The sequence below is a fragment of the Hyla sarda genome, chromosome 1 (genome assembly GCF_029499605.1).
Source record: "Hyla sarda isolate aHylSar1 chromosome 1, aHylSar1.hap1, whole genome shotgun sequence".
In the NCBI taxonomy this organism is placed as follows: domain Eukaryota; kingdom Metazoa; phylum Chordata; class Amphibia; order Anura; family Hylidae; genus Hyla; species Hyla sarda.
Window position 1 is genome coordinate 53,759,804 of NC_079189.1, and position 16,131 is coordinate 53,775,934.

Sequence of the window (16,131 nt, forward strand, 5' to 3'; positions counted from 1 at the left end):
TGCTGTACAAATCACTATTCAGACCACACATAGAATACTGTGTACAGTACTGGGCACCAGTGTACAAGAAAGATATAGTGGAGCTGGAGAGGGTTCAAAGACGGGCAACCAGGGTAATACGGGGAATGGGAGGATTACAGTACCCAGAAAGATTTTCAGAATTGGGGTTATATAGTTTAGAAAAAAAGAAGACTTAGGGGAGACCTAATAACTATGTATAAATATATCAGGGGACAGTACAGAGATCTCTCCCATTATCTATTCATACCCAGGACTGTATCTATAACAAGGGGGCATCCTCTACGTCTAGAGGAAAGAAGGTTTCTACACCAGCACAGATGGGGGTTCTTTACTGTAAGAGCAGTGAGACTGTGTATGGAACTCTCTACCTGAGGAGGTGGTCATGGTGAACTCTGCAAAAGAGTTCAAAAGGGGTCTGAATGCATTTTTGGAGAATAACAACATTGCTGGTTATGTATACTAGATCTATAGGGACAGAACGTTGGAACGTTGATCCGGGGATTTATTCTGATGCCTTATTTGGAGTCGGGAAGGAATCTTTACCTCTAGTATGAAGGTTTTTTTGCCTTCCTCTGGATCAACTCAGTAGGGACTCATTAGGGATGTAGGTTGAACTTGTTGGACTCTGTTTTTTTTTTTCAACCTTATTAACTATGTTACTATGCTACTATGTTACTATATGCTGTGTTCTTGTTTTTCAGTTGCTCTGGACGCTTACAAATGGTTAGTTTGCTACCTTCTCCGAGAAAGCCATCATAAACTCCAGCAAGAGAAACAAAGAGCTGAAAATGATTTTGAGGCGAGGAATAATAGCCAGGTACTGTGTATTGCAGATAGTTCATTTATATTTGTGTGTGTGTGTGTGTGTGTGTTTTTATTTTTTTTATTTTTTGTCTGTATGTCTTGGACATAATTAAATTTTTGGGCTTAGCTTGGTAAGCCTGAGTGGCTTGCTGGCATCATTTTGGAACCCTGCACGTGCTCTACAGGTATACGTTTAGGTATATATGTAATGTATCTAAATGAGAAATGGTAATAAAAGTCAGAAGAAATGTTTTGAAATACAGTATTTCTCAAGCATATAAAGCAATTGAATGAATGTGTGTGTGTGTTCTTGACCAAGCTGGCAGCTTTAGTTCTACTATGTGCCAGTACATGTGCACACTACTTATTAGTAGACTGTGGGTTAATGTAGTTTGTTTCTTCTTGCAGGCCTATTACTGTCGCTCCTTGTCCTTGGCATTTATTGAACACACAGTCCTACAGAGATACTATGATCATATCCATGACCCAAGTACACCCAGATCATTACAGCCTGTTCTGAAGAAGTTGTGCTGCCTGTATGGCCTGTGGTCCCTAAGCAAACACATAGCTGTGCTCTACCAAGGTGAGTATGACCACCCGAGATCTGCTCTATTCAACAGAGCTAATAAATACTAGGGACACTTTTTGTATGATGTTTTGTATCTATATTAAAAGGGTTTTTCCTTCTGTATACAACCTATGGGAATAATAGATAAAGCGGGGCTCCGATCAGGAAACTCTCTTCCATTATCCAGTGCTTAGGAGACCAACTGCAATTAAGGACAGCCTCTTCAATAACATGGCAATACAGCTGAGAAAACTTCTTACTGAAAAAGTAAGAAGGAGCTAAACTGTCAGCTGCCAGAGGAGGAAGAACATTGATTCTGTCCAGATGCTTCTCACAGCAGCTCCAACAGCTATTACCAGCATTGTTAGTGATACTTTGAGTATGAATATGATTTGTTTGACAATTCCTTTAGGGTGTTTTTACATATTTAGGTTTTGTGACACACTTTTTGGAGCCAAAACCAGGTGCACAATGGGAGTGAGAAAACAGGTATTTGTTTATTTATTTATTTTTTTCGGATTCCACTCCTGATTTTAGCTTTAACACTTCTTCAAAATACCTGAACAAAACCTGAGAGTGTAAGCCGAACCATTAGGATGCATGACCAGACAGTCCATGGACTGGCGCTGTTTCTGGAATAAAGCAGTCATGTTTGTCTACTCCTTGATTTATGTTTTACCAGCCAGGATTTCCATCCATACTATTTGATTATAGTCCATGATATTGGGGGGGGGGGGGATTTTCCCTTCAGTCTTTCGGAGGGTATGCTTGATCATGATATAGATGAAAATTTTGTGACGGGTCCCAAGCTGCAGGTGTTCATGATCAGAAACTTTCTACCGAGCAGAAACAGGAAATCCAAACATGTGAAAACTGCACCATCTGACTATAGCAATCGGTGGACTTCTGTTTTTGTTTGAGTTTGTAGTATAAACTTCATAGTTATTTTAAGTGTGGACCTGAAATGTTGCCAAATACATGGTCTGGAAGGTTTCATATTGAAATTTAGTGTTTGAGAAGTAACACCGGCACATGATGATGTTGTATACGGAGTGTAGGCCTTAGACCAGTGGTCTTCAACCTGTGGACCTCCAGATGTTGCATAACTACGACTCCCAGCATGCCCGGACAGCCAACGGCTGTCCGGGCATGCTGGGAGTCGTAGTTTTGCAACATCTGGAGGTCCGCAGGTTGAAGACCACTGCCTTAGACTCACACACTAGATAGAGGTCTCAGCAAATCAGATAATAAACCATGTTCTGTATGCTGAAAGTACTCAGGGACATATTTATAAAAATGTGGGTTCCTTAAAGGGGTATAAGGAACCCATATTTTGTATTGTTTGTATCGAAAAAGAATTGCATTGGAGAGAACTACGTGACTTTCTCCAGAACAATAAAAAACCATCAACAAGTTCCTATTGACTGATTTGTTCCCCTCATACATCATGTTTCTCTATTTAGTACTAGTACAAAAGGATGTATTTTCCATATAGGCTATGAACCAGATTATCAAACTAACACTTTAAGTGGGTTGTCTCATGAAGAGAGCCCCTCTAAGGCTGTGTTCACACTATGGAATTCCGCAGGAATATTCTACTGTGAAATTCCGCGGCAGCAGAATCCATTTGATTTCAATGGGATACTGCAGTACTTTGCACATGGTGGAATTTCTGCCATGGAAATCCCGAATGGTGTAGGTAGCTATTTCTGGCCATACATATGGTATGATAGACCAGGTTTGCCAGAGCAGGACCAGGTCTTTATTGTTGCTCATAGGAGGTGCCAAGCAGGGGACTGTCCTATATGCTGTCCATACATCATGATGATCACTGATTTTATGATCAGTGGGGGCCTGTCTTCTGTTCTTAAGAATAATTGGAAATGCATAACTGGTTTAGCACTGCAGGCACTTCTATTATTTTCCTTTAAAGGGGTACTCTGGTGCCAGAAAGTTAAACAGATTTGTAAATTACTTCTATTAAAAAATCTTAATCCTTCCTGTACTTATTAGCTGCTGAATATTACAGCAGAAATTATTTTCTTTTTGAAACACAGAGCTGTCTGCCGACATGATGAGCACAGTGCTCTCTGCTGACATCTCTGTCCATTTTAGGAACTGTCCCGAACAGCATATGTTTGCTATGGGGATTTCCTTTTACTCTGGACAGTTCCTAAAATGGACAGAGATGTCAGCAGAGAGCACTGTGCTCATGATGTCAGCAGACAGCTCTGTGCTCGAGATGTCAGCAGACAGCTCTGTGTTTCAAACGGAAAAGAATTTCCACTTTAGTATTCAGCAGCTAATAAGTACAGGAAGGATTAAGATTTTTTTTAATAGAAGTAATTTACAAATCTGTTTAACTTTCTGTCACCAGTTGATTTAAAAAAAAAAAGTTTTCCACCGGAGTACCCCTTTAAGGCTGTGCAGGGAATTGTATCTAGCTCCATTCACTTTAATAGAACTGTGCTGCAGTTTCATCCACAGAGGGTGCCCAGGGGGCTTCTGTGCTGGCAAAAGCAGTGAAGAGTATGTAAACTCTTTATTCCCAGAGCTCAGCCTCCTCTTAATCCTAAAGCAATGGCATATTGTAGCAAAATTCCAACAGTTTACAAGGTGGAATAATTTAACTCTCTTGCTGTTTTGCAGGTGGATACTTTGCTGGTGAACAACCTGGTAAAATTGTGCAAGACACAATTCTGGACCTATGTGCTCAGGTAGTAAATCAGAATTCAATGGTTCTCATGTTGCGCCTACGGCTGACACGCCCCCTCAATACATCTCAATGGCAGAGCCGGAGATTACCGAAGGCAGCGCTTCAGCTCTGCCATAGAGTTGTATTGAGGGGGCGTGTCGGCCGCCGCTTCGTGCGGAGGTCGACACGCCCCCTTCCCGCGGGCTCTCGGGGCTCCGTACAGGAGATCGCAGGGGGCCTCAGCGGTCGGACCCCCCGCGATCTGCAACTTATCCCCTATCCTTAAGATAGGGGATAAGTTGTCACCACTGGACTACTCCTTTAAAGTCCCTGCTACTAACCTGCTAAAAACAGACTAAGGTTCCTTAGTCGCAATAGTCTGCTAGAGATTTTACACTATCCTAGATTTCCCATATCTTACCCACCTTTCCCTGCATAAGATATGCGCATACTGAAACCTGGTAACTACATATGACAGGTACCTTGGGAAAGTATAGTGATTCCCGATCATCACCATTCATATCACTGTCTCACACACTGGCCCTAATTTACTATCGTAAACCCGACATGTTTTGTCTGGTTGTGCGCCAGAATTCTGCCTCATTAACCAAGAAATTTAAAAAAAAAAAAAAAAAAAAAAACCTACTCTCCATTTTACTGAGAAAACTCAAAAAAGGGGAGTGATCATCGAGGAAAGGAGGCATGGTTGCAGAAAAGGGGGCGTCTCCCCAACATTTTCACAAAAACCCAACATATTTACTAAGGTTTCCACAGCAAATGTGGTGGATTTGAGCTGAGGAAAACCCTACAGATCAGAGCATGTGTAAAAAAAAGAGAAAAAAAATGTAGGGAAACCTTAGTAAATACCGTGGAAAAAAAATTGTAATGAATTAAGACCCACAAAGAAACCTACACAACACTCTTAGTAAATCAGGGCCACTGTCTCTACATTGCCTAGAAGATCAGGTAGACTGACCGCATTACCAGAATTAATATTAATCAAGTTGACTGTGGCTGTTATCTACATCGTGCAACAAAAATCAAGATTCCCAAGACCAGATAATATTTATACATCTCCTGATATCCAGTCTATGACTCCCATCATGCTTTCGGCTGTAAGGACATGGTATCAATTGTAGTTTTGCAAGTGCTGTAGATTTACAAATTGGAAAGCACTACCTCAAAGCTGCACATGATACTTAAGTAACAGCTATTCCTCCTAAGCCTCCTATATCTGTGCATGCTCAGTTTGATTGATTGTGCATGCATTACCAATGGGCAGGAGAGAATATGTCACTGACAGATATCTTATCTCCCATCAAAAGACAATGATCAGGTGTTGTAATCCAACCTGCCCAATTCTTTTTTCCACCTTTATCTGCCATGAGAGTCCACACACCCCTCTACCTATTAGATGGTTGGCTGGTCCCGGGTATTTTGGTTAACATTGTTCTAATTCTTAAAGTGTACTTATTATAAAACAATTTTAGAACCTGCCTTTTTTATTAGATAAACAAGGAGACAAGCTGACATTTTGGTCTCACTGCTGTTATTGAGCTTCTGGCAGTTCCCCCATGCTGCACTGCTTTCTCTATTTCAGGGGGTGGGATCAGAACAAGGCTGTTTACCAATAGAACACATACATGGATTTCCTTTACCTTACTTCTCTGGCCAATCACATCACTGCACATATGCCTCTCTGCTATAGTATGATAGTGCTGGTAAAAGTGCAGTGGACTTAAGAAGCTGGCATTGTGCTGGGGGATGAGTGGCACAGGACAGTACTACAGATGGCATGTGGTGAGAAAAGGGCAACATAGTGGACAGAAGATTGCAGAGAAGTGGGACACCTAGTGGTCAAAATTTTATAGCTGCTTTTCTGGGATAAGGTGTGATTTTTGGTAAATTAAATTATATACACACGTGTTAGGAATCACAAAAGCTATCAAGTGGAAGGTTGATTGAAAAGACACCGACCATTTAAAAGCCAATATACTTTGCATTTCAATTCTTCACAGGTTGCAATCTATCTGCTTACTGTCAGTAAATGGGTACCATAAAGTAAGAACTATTAGCTCAGCAGTGAAGAACGTTTTATGCTGCTGCAATGTTTATCTCAGAGAAATCTGCCAGCACTGATATACTGTAACAAAACCTCAACTATGTGATGGGAGCTAAATCAGCGGTGGCTTTCATCCGCAAGAATATTTCCACTAACTGACAGTAAGCAGAGATCAGAAAATGGAGACGAATCCAAACAAACGTGTATAAGAAGCTACAGAACTTCTCCTTACACAGTGAATAGTAGACAAACCCCCAACCTGGTGCATTAATAGATGTAGCAGAGCTAAGTCTTTGTTGTATAGTTATGGTTACCTATAGTCTTTTGTAGAACCACTGATATCCCAGACTCTGTACTAGATCTTTCAGACAGTTATGAACTTTTTTTTAGATAACAGTACATATGGCTCAGTGATAATAAATATATACCAGTCAGTCATAACATTAAAACCAAAACACCAAGAAAGACGCTCCGGCACTACTGGCAATCCATTAGCACATTATCCCATAAGGCCAGAATCGGTGGTGGATGTCCGTAATATACAAATAAACGATAATTATGTATAATGGAGCACTCACCTGATAAGTCTTCATAACAATACTTTATTTCAATGGGATTTGTGCAGGGGAGTGGATGACAAATAGGGGGCTGGGGAGTCTTAAAGCAGGGCTTCAATTGTTTCATTCCCGAATGGGCTTCATCCAGACTAAGGGTGTGAAACAATTGTAGTCCTCCTTTCAGACTCCCTCGCCTCCTGTTTGTCATCGGCTCCCCTGCACCGATCCCACGATTGTTTCTACAGGTATTCCGTTGAAATAACAGTTAAACTACCCACCTAATATTGTGTAGACCCCCGTTATGCCACAAAACAGTTCCGATCTGTTGAGGCCTGGACTCCACTAGACCTTTTAACGTTTCCTGTGGACCATGGTGGATCCATCTCCTGATGGCTACTTCCAGCAGGATAATGCACCATGTCATGTGACATCATCTCATACATGACAATGAGGTCACTGGACACCAGTGGCCTCCATGGTCACCAGATCTCATCCAATAGATCACCGCTGGGATGTGGTGGAACGGGGGATTCATGGATGTGCAGCCGACAAATCTGCAGCAACTGCGTGATGTCATCATGTCTATATGGAGGAACTGCGTGATGTCATCATGTCTGTATGGAGGAACTGTGTGATGTCATCATGTCTATATGGAGGAACTGCGTGATGTCATCATGTCTGTATGGAGGAACTGTGTGATGTCATCATGTCTATATGGAGGAACTGCGTGATGTCATCATGTCTATATGGAGGAACTGCGTGATGTCATAATGTCTATATGGAGGAACTGCGTAATGTCATCATGTCTATATGGAGGAACTGTGTGATGTCATCATGTCTGTATGGAGGAACTGTGTGATGTCATCATGTCTGTATGGAGGAACTGCGTGATGTCATCATGTCTATATGGAGGAACTGCGTGATGTCATCATGTCTATATGGAGGAACTGCGTGATGTCATCATGTCTATATGGAGGAACTGCGTGATGTCATCATGTCTGTATGGAGGAACTGCGTGATGTCATCATGTCTATATGGAGGAACTGCGTGATGTCATCATGTCTATATGGAGGAACTGCGTGATGTCATCATGTCTATATGGAGGAACTGCGTGATGTCATCATGTCTGTATGGAGGAACTGCGTGATGTCATCATGTCTGTATCGAGGAACTGCGTGATGTCATCATGTCTATATGGAGGAACTGCGTGATGTCATCATGTCTATATGGAGGAACTGCGTGATGTCATCATGTCTATATGGAGGAACTGCGTGATGTCATCATGTCTGTATCGAGGAACTGCGTGATGTCATCATGTCTATATGGAGGAACTGCGTGATGTCATCATGTCTATATGGAGGAACTGCGTGATGTCATCATGTCTATATGGAGGAACTGCGTGATGTCATCATGTCTGTATGGAGGAACTGCGTGATGTCATCATGTCTGTATGGAGGAACTGTGTGATGTCATCATGTCTGTATGGAGGAACTGTGTGATGTCATCATGTCTGTATGGAGGAATTGCGAGATGTCATCATGTCTGTATGGAGGAATTGCGTGATGTCATCATGTCTGTATGGAGGAACTGAGTGATGTTATCATGTCTATATGGAGGAACTGCGTGATGTCATCATGTCTATGGAGGAACTGCGTGATGTCATCATGTCTATATGGAGGAACTGCGTGATGTCATCATGTCTATATGGAGGAACTGCGTGATGTCATCATGTCTATATGGAGGAACTGCGTGATGTCATCATGTCTATGTGGAGGAACTGCGTGATGTCATCATGTCTGTATGGAGGAACTGTGTGATGTCATCATGTCTGTATGGAGGAACTGCGTGATGTCATCATGTCTATATGGAGGAACTGCGTGATGTCATCATGTCTGTATGGAGGAACTGAGTGATGTCATCATGTCTATATGGAGGAACTGCGTGATGTCATCATGTCTATATGGAGGAACTGCGTGATGTCATCATGTCTGTATGGAGCAAAATCTCTTGAGGAATGTTTCCAGCACCCTGTAGAAAGTATGCCACGGAGAATGAAGGCAAAAGGGGGTCATACCCTGTATGTACCTAATAAAGTAGCCAGTGTTTTTGTATATATACCACCCCTTAAAGGAGTACTCCACTGCCCCAGCGTTCGGAACATTTTGTCCCGAACGTTTGGAGCGGGTGGCAGGGGTCGTGACGTCAAGGCCACACCCCCTTGTGACATCACACCATTCCCCCTCAATGCAAGTCTATGGGAGGGGGCTTGGTGACTGCCACGCCCCCTCTCATAGACTTGCATTGAGGGGGTGTGGTGTGATGTCACAAGGGGGCGTGGTCGTGACGTCACGACCTCCGCTGCCCGCACCCAGCGTTCTAGACGAACACCAGGTGCGGCACAGAGATCGCGGGGGCCCCGCAGCTGGGTTTAGAATGCTGGGTGCAGGCGCAGGGGTCGTGACGGCCTTTGGATAGGGGATAAGATTTCTAGGGATACCCCTTTAACCAGGAGCCATAGTCACCAGATAATCCAAGTTATTAATGTTATGGCTGATTGGTGTATAGAAGTATTATAGAAAGAGACGGATTGAGTTTAGCATATTACTGAAGTCCCGCATTAGTAATTGATCTGTCATCTGTTCTTCTCAGGTTTATTTTATTTCACCTTTATGTTTTCTTGGCCACTAGAGATGGATAAAGTGACCTAGAATAAATGTGGTAGATGACTATAGATGCAGAATACACATAAAGCAGTAGCAGTGTCCCTATACCGGAGACCCACTGGCATAAAAGATCAGATAATGTCCTTGTATAACTATATGACCAGCAGAAGTTTTACATATAAAGGTTAATGAGACATGCAGACAATACAACGGGGGATACAACACATGGAAAATTCTTCCAAGAAGAATTAATGTCGCTTCCAAGACAATAAAACCGAATCCTTGCGCCCCTAAAAAGTGTGACCACTCGCATTTCACCCTGTGTAATTTGTAGCAACCGTTCACTTCTGCTCTGTTTTGCTTTTGTTACTATGGAAAGTAAGGACGGCTGCCAACATTTTTATTCCTTTAACACAGTTGAAAGATGATGCCGTGTCTCTCGTGGACACCATTGCACCTCCAGATTTCATCTTGAACTCCCCCATTGCCAAAGCTGATGGAGAGGTAAATTTGCGTAGCATATATTGATCCTTGCTATAACATTTCTACATATTCCAGATTTTTTTATTTTTTCAATTTAATAAAATGTAATTTCTTGACTTCTGTATGTACAGATGTAGCAGAGCGGCCTTTGTCATTTAAAGGGGTTATCCAGGAAAAAACGTTTTTTTCATATATCCACTGGCTCCAGAAAGTTAAACAGATTTGTAAATGACCTCTATTAAAAAATCGTAATCCTTTCAGTACTTATGAGCTTCTGAAGTTAAGGCTGTTCTTTTCTGTCTAAATCCTCTCTGATGACACCTGTCTCGGAAAACGCTCAGTTTAGAAGAGGTTTGCTATGGGGATTTGCTTCTTAACTGGGCGGTTCCCGAGACACGTGTCATCAGAGAGCACTTAGACAGAAAAGAACAACCTTAACCTCAGAAGCTCATAAGTACTGAAAGGATTAAGATTTTTTAATAGAAGTAATTTACAAATCTGTTTAACTTTCTGGAGCCAGTTGAGATATATATATATATATATATATATATATATATATATATATATATATATAAAAAGTTTTTTCCTGGATAACCCCTTTAACTTTTTGCGGCTGCATGACCATGGCATATGTTAACCTGCAGTCCAATGTACCATAGATCAGTGTTTCCCAACCAGGGTGCCTCCAGCTGTTGCAAAACTACAACTCCCAGCATGCCCGGACAGCCAACGGCTGTCCGGGCATGCTGGGAGTTGTAGTTTTGCAACAGCTGGAGGCACCCTGGTTGGGAAACAATGCCATAGATAACACATTATAATACATTGGTGTTGTGCCAAAGTGCAAACTCATCTGCATCTGACAAGCCCAGTTCTGCTTGGTCTGACAAGTTCACCTCTGCTACATCTGTACAACTGGTACACCAAAAATAAGAAGACACTAGCCAAAACCGTAATTACAAAGATACTAAATAAATCTTTATTAAGAAATCACAGAAAATAAAACATATATGAAATAGAAATGGCACAGTGAGAAAATCTCTATGGTAAGCACATACCGGGGAAGGCTGTAAATAAGTATACATATAGTAATCATTAACCACACTCATGTATAGCCAGTAGCAATATGTATGTGTGTGTGTGTGTGTGTGTATATATATATATATATATATATATATATATATATACATACAGTGGTCCCTCAACATACGATGGTAATTCGTTCCAAATGACCCATTGTTTGTCGAATCCATCGTATGTTGAGGGATTCGTGCAATGTAAAAATTGCATTTAAAACTCACCTGTCCCCGCCGCTCCGGACCGCGTCCTCACCGCTCCCGATGCTGTCCCGCTGCTCCGGGTCCACTTCGCGATCCTCCGGTGTCTTTTACATCTTCTCCGGTGTCCGGGCCTCGCTTTCTGGTGAAGTTATTACGTTGTACGCAGCTACGTAATATCAACGCCGGAAAGCAAGGCCCGGACCCCGGAGAAGATGTAGAAGACGCCGGAGGATCGCGAAGTGGACCCGGAGCAGCGGGGATAGGTAAGTGAACCTGTCCGGGATGCTTAAAGGGGTAGTCCAGTGGTGAAAAACTTATCCCCTATCCTAAGGATAGGGGATAAGTTTGAGATCGCTGGGGCCCCCTGCGATCTGTCTGTACGGGGGCCAGGCTCTCCGGCCAGATAGCGGGTGTCGACCTCCGCACGAAGCGGCGGCCGACACGCCCCCTCAATACATCGCTATGGCAGAGCCGGAGATTGCCGAAGGCAGCGCTCCTGCTCTGCCATAGAGTTGTATTGAGGGGCGTGTTGGCCGCCGCTTCGTGCGGAGGTCGACACGCCCCCTTCCCGCGAGCTGCCGGGGCCCCGTACAGGAGATCGTGGGGGCCCCAGCGGTCGGACCCCCCGCGATCTGCAACTTATCCCCTATCCTTAGGATAGGGGATGAGTTGTTCACCACTAGACTACTCCTTTAAACTGCTATCCGACAGCAGCTTTAGCATTTTGCGCTGTCGGATAGCAGTTAATGCGATGGCCCCGACATATAAAAGCATCGTATGTTGATGCTGACATCGACATGCGATGAGCTCTGAGAGGCCATCGTATGTCGATTTGATCATATGTCGGGGCCATCGCATGTCGGGGGGTTACTGTATAGTATAGAGTAACCTAGCAGAGTGGGGTAAAAAGCAATAGAACCAGTACCAGATGGAATAATAAACCTTACCCAGGAATATGCAGAACCCCGACATATGTTTCGCTCCTTCGAGCTTCCTCAGGGGGTGTTCCAGAGACAAAGACAGATATGTCTATTGGTTGCATTTGGAATTGCAGCCCAGCTACAGTAAAGTGAATATAGTCGTCTTTCGCTAGTTGGAGGTAAGGGAAAGAATTACCATCATGGTTTAGAAGTCTAACTCCTATAACATTCTTACAGCTGTACAAGAACCTGTGGTCCACAATCCTACAAGGGGAGAAAGTTTTGGAGCGTGCATCATGGTGGCCAGAATTTTGCACCAACAAGCCTGTAATTGGCAAACCAAGATCTCAGCTCTGAGCTCACACGTAGGCGGTGACAGCCATATATAAAGTGAAATGTGATAATGTATCTTTTATTGCAAACAGCTTCTAGAGGTGTGCTTTGTAAAGAATAATTCGTATTACAATGTAAAGATGTGACAATATTTTAGATGGAAAATCATTTGTAGCACTTATTTTTGCATTCATGTCCGCTATCTCAATGCCATTTCCTACTCCTTTTCTACAGAGGATTGTCATACTCCACCTGTCCAATTATTTATATATATACCGTATTTTTCGTCCTATAGGATGCACCGGCGTATAAGACGCACCCTATTTTTAGGAGCAAAATCAAAAAAAATTAAGATTTTGAACCCAATAGTGGTCTTCAACCTGCGGACCTCAAGATCTTGCAAAACTACAACTCCCAGCATGCCCGGACAGCCGTTGGCTGTCCGGGCATGCTGGGAGTTGTAGTTTTGCAACATCTGGAGGTCCGCAGATTGACCACTGCAGGAGGAGGTAATACTTACGTGTCCCCGCCGCTCCGGACCCGTCACCGCTGCCCTGGATGTCTCTCCATCGCTGTCGCCGTGTCCCCGTCGCTCCGGAACGTCTCTGCTGCCGGCCGGGTATCCTCGCTCTCCGTCGCCGCCATCACGCCGTTACGCACGCCGACGCACGTACGCGACGACGTGATGACGAGGAAGGAGAGCGCGGCCATACAGGGGATCCCTGAACGGAGAAGACACCGAGGAGGCAGGTAAGGTCCCTCCCGGTGTCCTGTAAGCACTAACCCGGCTATTCAGTCGGGCTGTTCGGGACCGGCGCGGTGAAATCGCGGCTGTCCCGAACAGCCCGACTGAACAGCCGGGTTAGTGTCACTTTCCCTTCAGACGCGGCGGTCAGCTTTGATCGCCGCGTCTGAAGGGTTAATACAGGGCATCACCGCGATCGGTGATGTCCTGTATTAGCCACGGGTCCCGGCCGTTGATGGCCGCAGGGACCGCTGCGATAGGGGTGTATTCGCCGTATAAGACGCACCGACTTTTCCCCCCCAGTTTTGGGGAAGAAAAAGTGCGTCTTATACGGCGAAAAATACGGTATATATATATATATATATATATATATATATATATATATATATATCTGTGTGTGTGTATGTATGTGTATATATATATATATAGAGAATATGCAAAGCAGCTCAAGTGAAAGACGGATGTTCTGCGAAAGCTGTCTGAAAAAGTGGTGTGATTGAGCTGCTATGTATATCTTTTCTTCCTAGAATTCTCAGTGGAGTGCCAATGACCTATCAATCTCTACACACCGTCATGGTGTTCTCTTCTAGGAGACAAGAGGAAATCTTACTCTTTGACCCATTTTATATACATATACACACACATATACATATATAATGCTACATTGGCAACACTACATTTATTACATATATGAGTGTCTTTTTGGTAACTTTGTGACCCTGATTCTAAATATGGCTTCAGTTGTGTCAGAATGGTTCTATGTTCAGAGATATTGGATACATTTTAAAAAAGGAAAAAAAAATATTTGGTAGCCATAGTCTATTATAAAGAATTATCCCAAATCATACTCAAATGGTGTTGTACACTGTTCAAAAAAAATAAAGGGAACACTTAAACAACACATTGTAATTCCAAGTCAGTCACACTGAAATTATAGGCAATTAGCAAGACACCCACAATAAAGGAGTGGTTCTGCAGGGGGTGACCACAGACCATTTCTCAGTTCCTATGCTTCCTGGCTGATGTTTTGGTCACTTTTGAATGCTGGCGGTGCTTTCACTCTAGTGGTAGCATGAGACAGAGTCTACAACCCACACAAGTGGCTCAGGTAGTGCAGCTCATCCAGGATGGCACATCAATGCAAGCTGTGGCAAGAAGGTTTGCTGTGTCTGTCAGCGTAGTGACCAGAGCATGGAGGCACTACCAGGAGACAGGCCAGTACATCAGGAGACATGGAGGAGGCCGTAGGAGGGCAACAACCCAGCAGCAGGACCGCTACCTCCGCCTTTGTGCCAGGAGGAGTACTGCCAGGGCCCTGCAAAATGACCTCCAGCAGGCCACAAATGTACATGTATCCACTCAAACGATCAGAAACAGACTCAATGAGGGTAGTATGAGGGCCCGACGTACACAGGTGGGGGTTGTGCCCACAGCCCAACACCGTTCAGGATGTTTGGCATTTGCTAGAGAACACCAAGATTGTCAAATTCGTAACTGTCGTCCTGTGCTCTTCACAGATGAAAGCAGGTTCACACTGAGCACATGTGACAGACGTGACAGAGTCTGGAGATACTGTGGAGAACGTTATGCTGCCTGCAACATCCTTCAGCATGACCGGTTTGGCGGTGGGTCAGTAATGGTGTGGGGTGACATTTCTTTGGGGGGGGCCGTACAGCCTTCCATGTGCTTGCCAGAGGTAGCCTGACTGCCATTAGGTACTGAGATGAGATCCTCAGACCTCTTGTTAGACTATTTGCTGGTGTGGTTGGCCCTGGGTTCCTCCTAATGCAAGACAATGCTAGACCTCATGTGGCTGGAGTGTGTCAGCAGTTCCTGTAAGAGGAAGGCATTGATACTATGGACTGGCCCGCCCATTCCCCAGACCTGAGCACATCTGGGGCATCATGTCTCGCTCCATCCACCAACTCCACGTTGCATCACAGACTGTCCAGGAGTTGGCGAATGCTTTAGTCCAGTTCTGGGAGGACATCACTCAGGAGACCATCCGCCACCTCATCAGGAGCATGCCCAGGCATTGTAGGGAGGTCATACAGGCACGTGGAGGCCACACACACTACTGAGCCTCATTTTGACTTATTTTAAGGACATTACATCAAAGTTGGATCAGCCTGTAATGTGGTTTTCTACTTTGATTTTGCGTGTGACTCCATATCTAGACCTCCGTGGGTTGATAAATTTGATTTCCATTGATAATTTTTGTGTGATTTTGTTGTCAGCACATTCAACTATGTAAAGACGAAAGTATTTCATACGATAAGTTCATTTATTCAGATCTAGGATGTGTTATCTTAGTGTTCCCTTTATTTTTTTGAGCAGTGTATTTGGTAAAATAGCAGGGACCAGAGAAAGCCTGTTTAGATAATCACAATGGATGTATAAAAATGCTGTTCGTCCTGATGACCATTAAGTAAAAATCGTACAATCAGGATGGAAGCTCCAGCAGTAGTTATCTTGTACCTGTGCTGTCTGCCTTCTCTGTCACCTTGATAGCCTGATGGAACATATCCCCTTGTTCTGAACAAAAAGCACCACAAGTAATTGGATGTCTGGGTAAGTGGCTATGGAGAAAGTCCAACGTTATGCTTATGTTAGTGCCCAAATGTTGAAAGTTTGCTAGCATGTTCTGAACCGTATCTTTCGCTTTGTGGTTAGCAAAGACATTCTTGACCATTCAGGCTAAAGTTACTTATACACGGTGTCCGGCTCTAGTGAAACTGGGCAAACCTCGGCACAACTGATGCCAGAAGTGCATCAGTTGTGCATCATTCGGTGTCCATTGTTTGTGATCGCCTGTCTGTGTCCCATTCATATAAAAGGGATCAGTTCTTGGTTTAAAAAAAAAAAAATAATTAAGATGCATACATGTAAAGGAAGCCTTAATTGAAACTACACCAGACATAAGCTGCAGCATTGAGTGCTGTCCGGTCATTATTGCATGCAAACAATCGTAAGTTTTAGGGAAAATGTACCACAGCTCTGAGC

General features: G+C 43.6%; 1 protein-coding gene across 2 annotated transcripts in view; it reads left to right on the plus strand.

Moving 5' to 3' along the window:
- The window catches only part of ACOX3 (acyl-CoA oxidase 3, pristanoyl), a 136,424-nt gene extending 123,646 nt beyond the window's left edge, over nt 1–12,778 (plus strand). For both annotated transcript variants that reach the window (XM_056555032.1, XM_056555033.1), the window contains exons 14-18: nt 723–838; nt 1,234–1,408; nt 4,043–4,110; nt 9,788–9,874; nt 12,288–12,778. In XM_056555032.1, the coding sequence (XP_056411007.1) occupies nt 723–838; nt 1,234–1,408; nt 4,043–4,110; nt 9,788–9,874; nt 12,288–12,407 (566 nt within the window). In that variant the 3' untranslated portion in view covers nt 12,408–12,778. The remainder of the gene's footprint in view (nt 1–722; nt 839–1,233; nt 1,409–4,042; nt 4,111–9,787; nt 9,875–12,287) is intronic.
- The last annotated feature ends 3,353 nt before the right edge of the window (nt 12,779–16,131 follow it).